This window comes from Salvelinus namaycush, chromosome 20, assembly GCF_016432855.1.
Source record: "Salvelinus namaycush isolate Seneca chromosome 20, SaNama_1.0, whole genome shotgun sequence".
In the NCBI taxonomy this organism is placed as follows: domain Eukaryota; kingdom Metazoa; phylum Chordata; class Actinopteri; order Salmoniformes; family Salmonidae; genus Salvelinus; species Salvelinus namaycush.
Window position 1 is genome coordinate 30,631,858 of NC_052326.1, and position 11,497 is coordinate 30,643,354.

The following is an 11,497-nucleotide window of genomic DNA, read 5'->3' on the forward strand; positions in this document are numbered from 1 at the left end:
ATGAATAAAGGGGTCTCTCGGTCGACCACATCGATTCCACCGGAGCCGGTGGAAATCATCCGTAGCAAGTCGCACTCCCGTCGGGTGACACTCAATGTTGGTGGTCTTCTCCACGAAGTTCTATGGAGAACACTGGACAGGTTGCCCCGAACAAGGCTGGGCAAACTACGAGACTGTAACACCCACGAGTCTCTCATGGAGATATGCGATGACTACAGTTTGGATGATAATGAGTATTTTTTCGACAGACACCCTGGGGCTTTCACGTCCATTCTGAATTTCTCCCGCACGGGAAAGTTGCACATGATGGAGGAGATGTGTGCTCTGTCGTTCAGTCAGGAGCTGGACTACTGGGGTATAGATGAGATCTACCTGGAGTCCTGCTGCCAGGCCAGGTACCACCAGAAGAAGGAACAGATGAATGAGGAGCTCAAACGAGAGGCTGAGTCTATGAAGACCAGGGAAGGCGAGGATTTTGATACCACATGTTGTTCTGAGAAGCAAAAGAAACTTTGGGATCTCATGGAGAAGCCTAGTTCATCGTTAGCTGCTAAGGTAAGCACTAAGACAGGTAGGCTACCTCTTCAAGTTTATCTGAACGTTTTCCTGCATGGGCGTATTGCTCTGCCATGCATTGCGTGTCATCTCACTTTAAGTGGATCAGCAATGAATAAGCGAATGTAACTTGACCTAGGTCCTCCTAGGTAAACATTATTGGTGGCTTACTGCCAGTCTACACAATTCAATTTAGTAATTTGTATTACATTCAACAAATAATAAAAAGGTGCCACATTTTGTTGACAAATAATTTGCTTATTACATTGTTAATCTTTCAACAATGACATGGCCTGTCCTTGAGGGTGAGAGTTGTTCTGAAGAGGAAAGTCATAACTATCAAATATTGACTTTGATTTATTTATTTAATCAACATAAGCCTTCAAGCAATACGAACAGTGTTGCATTGAATACTTTAAGTTTCTAGAATTGTAAGTGCTACAGTAGGACTCATACTACGAGTGTGTTTGTGAGGTAGCAGGTCATTGCAGGTTGACTTCATGAGGTTGACATAAAGCCTTTTGTGGCCTCTGATGCATGGGTGGCTCCCATCACCTCGGAGCCACCTCTCAATACCAATTAAATGGATCATTATGTCCATCATGACAGACTGATCTGATGTTGTGCATATAGCTGATGTTGCCCTCATATTTAAAACTTAGAATACTGATTTTTGTCTGGAGACAAGTGGGCAGTAGCCTACTGGGAAGTGGGAAGCACAGGTACAAGGACCAGTTGGTGATCAGTGTGTGATTGAATGCATGTAGTTCTAATGATCTTGTCCCTCTCTGTCAGTTTCAGACTCCAACGGTCTCTTTGATTTCAAACTCAGTGTGATTCTTATAAAGGTCTCTTGAACTGAAGAGGCAACCTGTTTCAGGATGTTAGTTCATATTTTTATTGACAAATTGAAAGAGGAAGGAGAGAAAAATATATCTTACCAGAGATACAGTGGGGCAAAAAAGTATTTAGTCAGCCACCAATTGTGCAAGTTCTCCCACTTAAAAAGATGAGAGAGGCCTGTAATTTTCATCATAGGTACACTTCAAATATGACAGACAAAATGAGAAAAAAAATCCAGAAAATCACATTGTAGGATTTTTAATGAATTTATTTGCAAATTATGGTGGAAAATAAGTATTTGGTCAATAACAGAAGTTTATCTCAATACTTTTTTATATACCCTTTGTTGGCAATGACAGAGGTCAAACGTTTTCTGTAAGTCTTCACAAGGTTTTCACACACTGTTGCTGGTATTTTGGCCCATTCCTCCATGCAGATCTCCTCTAGAGCAGTGATGTTTTGGGGCTGTTGCTGGGCAACACAGACTTTCAACTCCCTCCAAAGATTTTCTATGGGGTTGAGATCTGGAGACTGGCTAGGCCACTCCAGGACCTTGAAATGCTTCTTACGAAGCTACTCCTTCGTTGCCTGGGCGGTGTGTTTGGGATCATTGTCATTCTGAAAGACCCAGCCACGTTTCATCTTCAATGCCCTTGCTGATGGAAGGAGGTTTTCACTCAAAATCTCACGATACATGGCCCCATTCATTCTTTCCTTTACACGGATCAGTCGTCCTGGTCCCTTTGCAGAAAAACAGCCCCAAAGCATGATGTTTCCACCCCCATGCTTCACAGTAGGTATGGTGTTCTTTGGATGCAACTCAGCATTCTTTGTCCTCCAAACACGACGAGTTGAGTTTTTACCAAAAAGTTCTATTTTGGTTTCATCTGACCATATGACATTCTCCCAATCTTCTTCTGGATCATCCAAATGCTCTCTAGCAAACTTCAGACGGGCCTGGACATGTACTGGCTTAAGCAGGGGGACACGTCTGGCACTGCAGGATTTGAGTCCCTGGCGGCGTAGTCTGTTACTGATGGTAGGCTTTGTTACTTTGGTCCCAGCTCTCTGCAGGTCATTCACTAGGTCCCCCCGTGTGGTTCTGGGATTCTTGCTCACCGTTCTTGTGATCATTTTGACCCCACGGGGTGAGATCTTGCGTGGAGCCCCAGATCGAGGGAGATTATCAGTGGTCTTGTATGTCTTCCATTTCCTAATAATTGCTCCCACAGTTGATTTCTTCAAACCAAACTGCTTACCTATTGCACATTCAGTCTTCCCAGCCTGGTGCAGGTCTACAATTTTGTTTCTGGTATCCTTTGACAGCTCTTTGGTCTTGGCCATAGTGGAGTTTGGAGTGTGACTGTTTGAGGTTGTGGACAGGTGTCTTTTATACTGATAACAAGTTCAAACAGGTACCATTAATACAGGTAACGAGTGGAGGACAGAGGAGCCTCTTAAAGAAGAAGTTGCAGGTCTGTGAGAGCCAGAAATCTTGCTTGTTTGTAGGTGACCAAATACTTATTTTCCACCATAATTTGCAAATAAATTCATTAAAAATCCTACAATGTGATTTTCTGGATTTTTTTTTCTCATTTTGTCTGTCATAGTTGAAGTGTACCTATGATGAAAATTACAGGCCTCTCTCATCTTTTTAAGTGGGAGAACTTGCACAATTGGTGGCTGACTAAATACTTTTTTGCCCCACTGTATGTACAGTACCTTCAGAAAGTATTCACACCCCTTGACTTAAAAAAAGTGTTATAGTCTGAATAGAAAATGGTTTAAATTGAGATGTTGTGTCACTGGCCTACACACAATACCCCATAATGTCAGAGTGTAATTCTGTCTTTAGACATTTTTACAAATTTAACCCCTTTATTATGGCAAGCCTAAAGACGTTCAGGAGCAAAAATGTGCTTAACAAGTCACATAACAAGTTGCATGGACTCAGTCTGTGTGCAGTAATAGTGTTTAACCAGATTTTTTGAACGACTACCTCATCTCTGTACCCCACACATACAATTATATGTAAAGTGCCACAGTCGAGCAGTGAATTTCAAACACAGATTCAACCACAAAGACCAGGGAGGTTTTCCAATGCCTCACCTATTGGTAGATGGGTAAAAAAACAAACATTAAATATCCCTTTGAGCATGGTGAAGTTATTAATTACACTTTGGATGGTGTATCAATACACCCAGTCACTACAAAGATGCAGGCGTCCTTCCTAACTCAATTACCAGAGAGGAAGGAAACCGCTCAGGGATTTCACCATGAGGCCAATGGTGACTTTAAAACAGTTACAGTTCAATGGCTGTGATAGGAAAAACTGAGGATGGATCAACAACATTGTAGTTACTCCACAGAGTTGTGGCGAAATGGTAAACGGTAAACAGGCTACACTCTAGGCAGTCTCTTCTGCTGATGTGTGTGGGTCTGGTAGTGGTACTCTCTCTGTTCTACTCTTTTCCTTTCGGCATGGTTAATACCTGCCTGGCGCCCGAACAAAATCTTTCTTTACCCCTCTCTAAATAAATACCGCTACAGAGTGACAGAGTGAAAAGATGGATGCCTGTACATAGTACAAATATTCCAAAACATTCATCCTGTTTGTAATAAGGCACTAAAGTCAAACTGCAAAATAAATTGGCAAAGAAATTAACTTTATTTGCTGAATACAAAGCCTTATGTTCTGGGTAAATCCAACACAACACATCACTGAACACCACTATTCATATTTTCAAGCATGGTGGTGGCTGTATCATGTTATGGGTGTGCTTGTCATCGGCAAGGACTAGGGATTTTTTTTAGGATAAAATGAAATGGAATAGAGCTAAGCACAGACAAAATCCTAAAGGAAAACCTTTTTCAGTCTGCTTTCCAACACACACCGGGAGACAAATTACCCTTATATCAGGACAATAACCTAAAACACAAGGCCAAATATGAACTGGAGTTGCTTACCAAGACAACGTTGAATGTTCCTGAGTCATCTAATTACAGTTTTGACTTAAATTGTCTTGAAAAACTATGGCAAGACTTGAAAATGTCTGTCTACCAATGATCAACAGCCAACTTGACAGAGCTTGAATAATTAAAAAAATAATCATGTGCAAATATTGTGAACTCCAGGTGTGCAAAGCTCTACCCAGAAACTATTGCAGTTTGGACACAGAATGGGACTTGAGCTATGAAAAAGGATGCTCAGCATTTTTGCCCAGCCAGTACTGACTCAGTATGACTAATTACATAACAGCCTCCTCTCCCTTCAGCTGCAGACAGCTGTCACATTCATTTAGCAGATGCTCATATCCAGAGTGTCTAGGGTTAAGGGCCTTGCTCAAGGGCACAACAACACGTTTTTCACCTGGTCGGTTCATGGATTTGAACCAGCGACCTTTCGGTTACTGGCCCAAAGCTCTTAACCGCTAGGTTACCTGCCACCCACAGGAAGACCTTGCTGGTGCTGCGCTAAAGCATGTCTCAGCATGTTTCTGCCTTATAGACCGCAGTTGACGCTCTAGTGCATAAGAACCTTGGCTATGCAATAAGACAGGCTTACGGTGTATCAGATGGTTGTAGCCTGTACATCTTACCTTACATTAGAACCCCTGACCTGCTCACATCTGACCATAAACCTCACTTTGAGACGATATTGCTTCATGGTGAGCAGCCAGCTAGTGAGTGAGGAGTTAACTGAGCATCCGTCTGGGCTGAGATTGACAGCTCTATGTGCCCTGACAGGGTGAAGCCATCAACAGTGTTCTACAGCTCCCGCCAGGTCCCATATATTTTCATCCAATATGGGCTGACAAACTAATTGTTTTAAGCCGGGGAAGGAAATCAATGACACTTGCATTAAGATAAAAGGTAAGTCGGGTTGGGTGAGGACAGGACACACCCTGGACAGGCAGGCAGGGGAGAGAGAGGCTGAGAGGCAGAGTAGCGTGTGTGGACCGCTGGACCACTGGCCGAGGAGATTTCTTTCTCCGCAGGAGGGAGTGTGGCTTCACATGCTAACCTCCAGGCCAACCTGTCTCTCTCTCACACTGAGCCCAGCATGACTTGAGGATGGATGGTCACACTAGAAGAGCAGTACAGTAGCATGGTGGGGTTTATGTTATTTAAGTGATTAATGTCGCAGTAGCTTTATGACTACTAGGACCTAAGATTAGACTAGGGATGGATGGTTTTGAATGTGTGTCTGTGTGTGTGTGTGCGTGCGTGCATGCGTGCGTGCGAGAGAGTAAAAGTGTGTTTGCTGTGTGCTGACAGGATGTGTGAGAGACTGTCCTATGAAGTGTGTTGAAGGGGATGTTTTTGAGGGGTCGATGGTGTCTGGTAGTCTTGCTGTGCTTTCTGAATGCCTATAAATCCATGGCACACAACCTTTCTGTTGCCTGGCTGATTCAATCACCATATATCTCTTACCAGCCTGATGCAGGGGGCCGCTTGGCACACTGACAGACAGACAGAGAGCACTGAGGGCCATGCTATATTCCCCAGGCTCTCTCTCTATCTCACCTCTCTGCCTCGTCTCTCCATCTCACCCCTTTCTCCTCTTCACTCTCCATCACTCGTTTCTTTCCTCTCTCTTAAACACTTACTCTTGTCTCTCTTGCCGTCCCTGTTTCTCATTCTCTCCTCTCTGCTCTGATTATTCAGATCAGAATATCTTCATCAGCATTTCAGCATTCTTTACATTTACATTTACATTTAAGTCATTTAGCAGACGCTCTTATCCAGAGCGACTTACAAATTGGAAAGTTCATACATATTCATCCTGGTCCCCCCGTGGGAATTGAACCCTGGTCCCCCCGTGGGAATTGAACCCACAACCCTGGCGTTGCAAGCGCCATGCTCTACCAACTGAGCCACACGGGACTTTAGCAGAGATAGTGATATAACATATCAACTAGCAACTAACAGAGATGAAAGGATACAATACATACAATACAGTAATTAATACAAACCCTTACACAGATATGAGGTAAACATACAAACATGCCTAATCATGTAAAATCACCATAACACTGGATCTATTAAGAGAGTCTTCTTCGTCAGTCGGTTTGTTTTGCTCCGATGTCGATGTCTCGTTTAGTTATTCATGTAATTTCTTATGTCTCACTTTCAGTGCTCTCCCTGAACAGAATGGGGGTACAGATTTATAATTCACCTTCTCATGCAGCACCATTCCCCACACTTAAAGCCAAGCCTCCTGCACCTGTGTATGCTTCATAGATGAGGTCTGAGACATGACTTTCATATTGACCCACCATAGCATTTGAGCTTTATTTGTGATGGTTGCCCCTGAGATCATTCCCTTGCAATGTACATGTAAGAACAAGTGTGCATTGATTATTGATGCAGCCTAACCTCGCAAATGTGTTCTCCAGGTAGCAAAGATGGTGTTGGAAGAATTTGAATGAATCTCTTTTCTGACGGCTGAAAGCCAAAGCAAATCAATTTACATATTTTGTCTGCTATTAGACCTGTCCCATATTCCTAGAGGAATGTGCAGCCTTGGTGAAAATGCTTTGTGGTTCTCGTAGGTTACTCACATTGTGTCAATAAACCCCTATGTGCCCCTAAAGCATAGCTTAATCTTTGAGATTCTTAACCTTTCGATTCTGCCTGTTACTGAAATATCTTTAACCTGTGTCTTTTTATTGTTTACATTTTAAATCCATAACCACAAGGGCACAGCCTTCAGAGATGCTCCTCTTCACCACGACTTGTACACAAACCAACATTTACATCATAGATTTTTGACAAGTCTTTGATAGCATTTGATCAATGTGTAGCAGCACATGGATGGAGGAGATAGACCAAAGAAACTAAAAAACCCTAGCAGAGGAGCCTCTACTTGATGGGGAAAATATCTCCCATCAGTAAACTGCTGAGAAGGGGATTCAATTGTTTGTGTTGTTGCCAATGTCTGTTCCGTACACCATTTTCAAATCAATTCAAATGTTATTGGTCACACACATACACATTTTTAGCAGATGTTATTGCGGGTGTAGCGCAATGCTTGTGCCCCTAGCTCCAACAGTGCAGTAATATCTTACAATTCACAACAATACACACAAATCTAAAAGTAAAATAATGGGATTAAGAAATATATAAATATTAGGACAAGCAATGTCGGAGTGGCATTGACTAAAATACGGTAGAAAAGAATACCGTATGTACATATGAAATGAGTAAAGCAGTGTGTTCCATTACTAAAGTGACCAGTGATTCCATGTCTATGTATATAGGTCAGCAGCCTCTAAGGTGCAGGGTTGAGTAACCGGGTGGTAGCCGGCTAGTGATGGCTATTTAACAGTCTGATGGCCTTGAGATAGAAGCGGTTTTTCAGTCTCTCGGTCCCAGCTTTGATGCACCTGTACTGACCTCGCCTTCTGGATGATAGCAGGGTGAACAGGCCGTGGCTCGGGTGGTTGATGGCCTTGATGATATTTTTGGCCTTCCTGTGACATTGGGTGCTGTAGGTGTCCTGGAGGGCAGGCAGTGTGCCCCCGGTGATGCGTTGGGCAGACCGCACCACCTTCTGGAGAGCACTGCGGTTGCGGGCGGTGCAGTTTCCTGGTTGATTTTTTCAAGTCTTAAAAGACTGCATTTCGCTGCAATCACAGTAAACCACTGAGATAGCAAGAAGAGTTTCATTCTAAAATGCTACAGTATATATACATTTTCTGAAATGTAGGTAAATTAGCTTTAATTGTTTAAAGAACTTATGAAAGAAAGGAAAAGGTAAAGGGGATACATAGTCAGTTGCTATGCAGATTCACTGGTGTGTTTTTTCACTATTTAATCATGGCATAGGGTTGTTCAATGACAGGCATGTATTTGTTTAAAATCTATCACTCGGTGGTTTCGTTTCAGAGAGACAAATAATCATGTTTTTTTGCAAAACGCTATATAACCGCCTCCCTCTCAGAGAAATAAGTAGTCCTGCTAGGATTTATACAGTCAAATGAAACAAATAACTTCATTTTTAATAAAGAACTGTACAAATTATACATTTGTGACATAATTTTTTTTAAATAATTTAAAATGTTATTGTTTAATACAGTAATATGAGAATTGTAAGTGAACATTTACTATACATTTGACATTTTAGTAATTTAGCAGATTCTCTTATCCAGAGCGACTTACAGTTAGTGCATTCATGTTTAGATACTGTAGCTAGGTGAAACAACTACATATCAGAGTCAAATATGTGACTTGTTTCAGGAAACTAGGCATATGTCGCGTGTCACTACTTCACAGGCGAGCCATTTAAACGTAAACATTTTTTAATTTTTATCAAAATGCATTTTGGGGCAGAAATGCCTTCTGGAACATGTGAACTTTCATGTGCCTTAATAACAAACTTGTATGCCATCTGTAAATACGAATTCAATTGTTAAATTATGAGCCCAGTTGGTTTAGCCACGGAAAAAGACAGGAATTTTCCCGCTAGCTCTGATTGGCTTAGATAATAGATGGGCTGGACATGTGTGAGATGAGTTTGGATTGGTCTGCCATGTAGAACGCTTCTGTTTATAACATGAGCTGGTCAGTATGTGTAGGTAATCCTTAGTAGAACTGGAAAAGTGTTGCTCTCCACTTTCTGGAGGACCTAGTTTTGAAATCAGTGGAATGCACAGTGGAATTAGAGTTTGATAGCAAAGGAGATGGAGAAAATTCTGTTGGAGACCTATTTGCATTGCTAGTTATAGCCTAATGTTAGCTAGCTAGCTAACATTGAACCTGGTTGGTTAGCTACCTGCAGATTCATGCAGGGTAGTAACGTTATGAGTTGGGATTATGGTTCATTGTTTAGCTAGCTACATGTCTAAACAAAAGACTCCACTATGCAAGTCACCATTTCAATAGAATGTTAATGATGTCACTACGACAACTGTCGATAGACGTACAGTACCAAATAGGGCTATCTTCTGTATACCACCCCTACCTTGTCAAAACACAACTAATTGGCTCAAACACATTAAGAAGGAAAACAATTAAATAAATTAACTTTTAAAAAAGACACACCAGTTAATTTAAATGCATTCCATGTGACTACCTCATGAAGCTGGTTGAGAGAATGCCAAGAGTGTGCAAATCTGTCATCAAGGCAAAGGGTGGCTACTTAAAAATATGTGTTGGTGCATCCAGACACTGCACTTGATGAATTTATGAAATTGCTTCTTCCAATTATTGATAAACAAGCACCTGTTAACAAACTGACTGTTAGAACTGTTAAAACCTGTTGAGGACAGAGGGCGCTGTTTTCACTTTGGGGGAAAATCGTGCCCAATTTAAACGGCCTCGTACTCAATTCTTGCTCGTACAATATGCATATTATTATTACTATTGGATAGAAAACACTCTCTAGTTTCTAAAACCGTTTGAATTATATCTGTGAGTAAAACAGAACTCCCTTTGCAGCAAACTTCCTGACAGGAAGTGGAAAATCTGAAATCGATGCACTGTTCTAGGGGCTGCCTATTAAAGTCCTTGATATTTATTAGTTTAGATGCACTTCATACGTCTTCCACTAGATGTCGACAAGCAGTGAGAGAAGAAATTGAGTGTGTAACTTGATCTGGGCTCGAATAATAGCTCTTGGCATGACGTGTCACCAGTTTCCTGTTTTCTGGAGAGCACGAGAAGGGACCTGGATTTGCCTTCTGATAAGCTGTCGTTATGGACGACTAATATCTCCGGCTTTGATTTTATTTGATACATGTGACAATATCATCGTAAAGTATGTTTTTTCAATATAGTTTAATCAGATTATTGAAATTTTTTCGGGAGTTTTGCCGTGTTCCGTTCTCTGAGTTTGTTGACGATGGAGAGATTCACGCCACTTGGCAAGTGTGCTTGCTAAATCGAGAGGGAAAAAGGCCGTTCTAAAACCAAACAACGATTGTTCCCGACAAAGGACCCCTTGTACAACATTCTGATGGAAGATCAGCAAAAGTAGGACCCATTTTATGATGCTATTTCATATATCTGTCGAACATGTTGTACTAGTCGTTTGCGCCCAGCTTTTGGGTACTCTCTCGCTATACCTAAGCTGGATGTCGTAATGAAGTTATTTTTAGAATTCTAACACGGCGATTGCATTAAGAACTAGTGTATCTATCATTTCCTATACAACATGTATTTTTTAGTTATGTTTATGAATAGTTATTTGGTCAGAATATGTGTGTCAGAAAAAGTGTCAGAAAAATATCCGGACGTTGTGGGAAAAAGATGCTACGTTAGCACAATGTATAACCACTGATTTCAGCTCTAAATATGCACATTTTCGAACAAAACATAAGTGTATGTATAACCTGATGTTATAGGACTGTCATCTGATGAAGCTTATCAAGGTTAGTCAAAAATTATATATCTTGCTGGTTTATTCGCTATCGCTAACGTGCCTATTGCTATCGCTAACGTGCCTTGATGAATGAATGCGGTAGTGTGGTAGGCTATTGTAGTAAGCTAATATAATGCTATATTGTGTTTTCGCTGTAAAACACTTAAAAAATCGGAAATATTGGCTGGATTCACAAGATGTTTGTCTTTAATTTGCTGTACACCATCGATTTTTCAGAAATGTTTTATGATGAGTATTTAGGTATTTGACGTTGGTGTCTGTAATTATTCTGGCTGCTTTCGGTGCAATTTCAGATTGTAGCTGCAATGTAAACTATGATTTATACCTGAAATATGCACATTTTTCGAACAAAACATAGATTTATTGAATAACATGTTATAAGACTGTCATCTGATGAAGTTGTTTGTTGGTTAGTTTGGTTGGTTCTTGGTTAGTTAGGTTGGCTTTGTGCATGCTACCTGTGCTGTGAAAAATGTCTGTCCTTTTTTGTATTTGGTGGTGAGCTAACATAAATATATGTGGTGTTTTCGCTGTAAAACATTTTAAAAATCGGACATGTTGACTGGATTCACAAGATGTGTATCTTTCATTTGCTGTATTGGACTTGTTAATGTGTGAAAGTTAAATATTTCAAAAAAATATCTTTTGAATTTCGCGCTCTGCCTTTTCAGTGGAATGTGGGAGGAGTTCCGCTGGCGGAACGCCAGAGCCAGA

At 41.1% G+C, this 11,497-nt stretch overlaps 1 protein-coding gene across 1 annotated transcript; it reads left to right on the forward strand.

Moving 5' to 3' along the window:
* Window positions 1–1,412, forward strand: LOC120064754 (potassium voltage-gated channel subfamily B member 1-like). The gene is made up of 2 exons (XM_039015368.1): window positions 1–571; window positions 1,351–1,412. The coding sequence occupies exons 1-2, from the start codon at window positions 1–3 to the stop codon at window positions 1,410–1,412; spliced, it is 633 nt and encodes a 210-aa protein (XP_038871296.1).
* Window positions 1,413–11,497: the final 10,085 nt, after the last annotated feature.

Bases quoted from the DNA above. Each gene is read 5' to 3' on its own strand.
- LOC120064754 (XM_039015368.1), top strand. From the start codon at position 1: ATGAATAAAGGGGTCTCTCGGTCGACCACATCGATTCCACCGGAGCCG. The intron at 572-1,350 runs GTAGGCTACCTC...CCTCTCTGTCAG, and splicing joins TAAGGTAAGCACTAAGACAG to TTTCAGACTCCAACGGTCTC.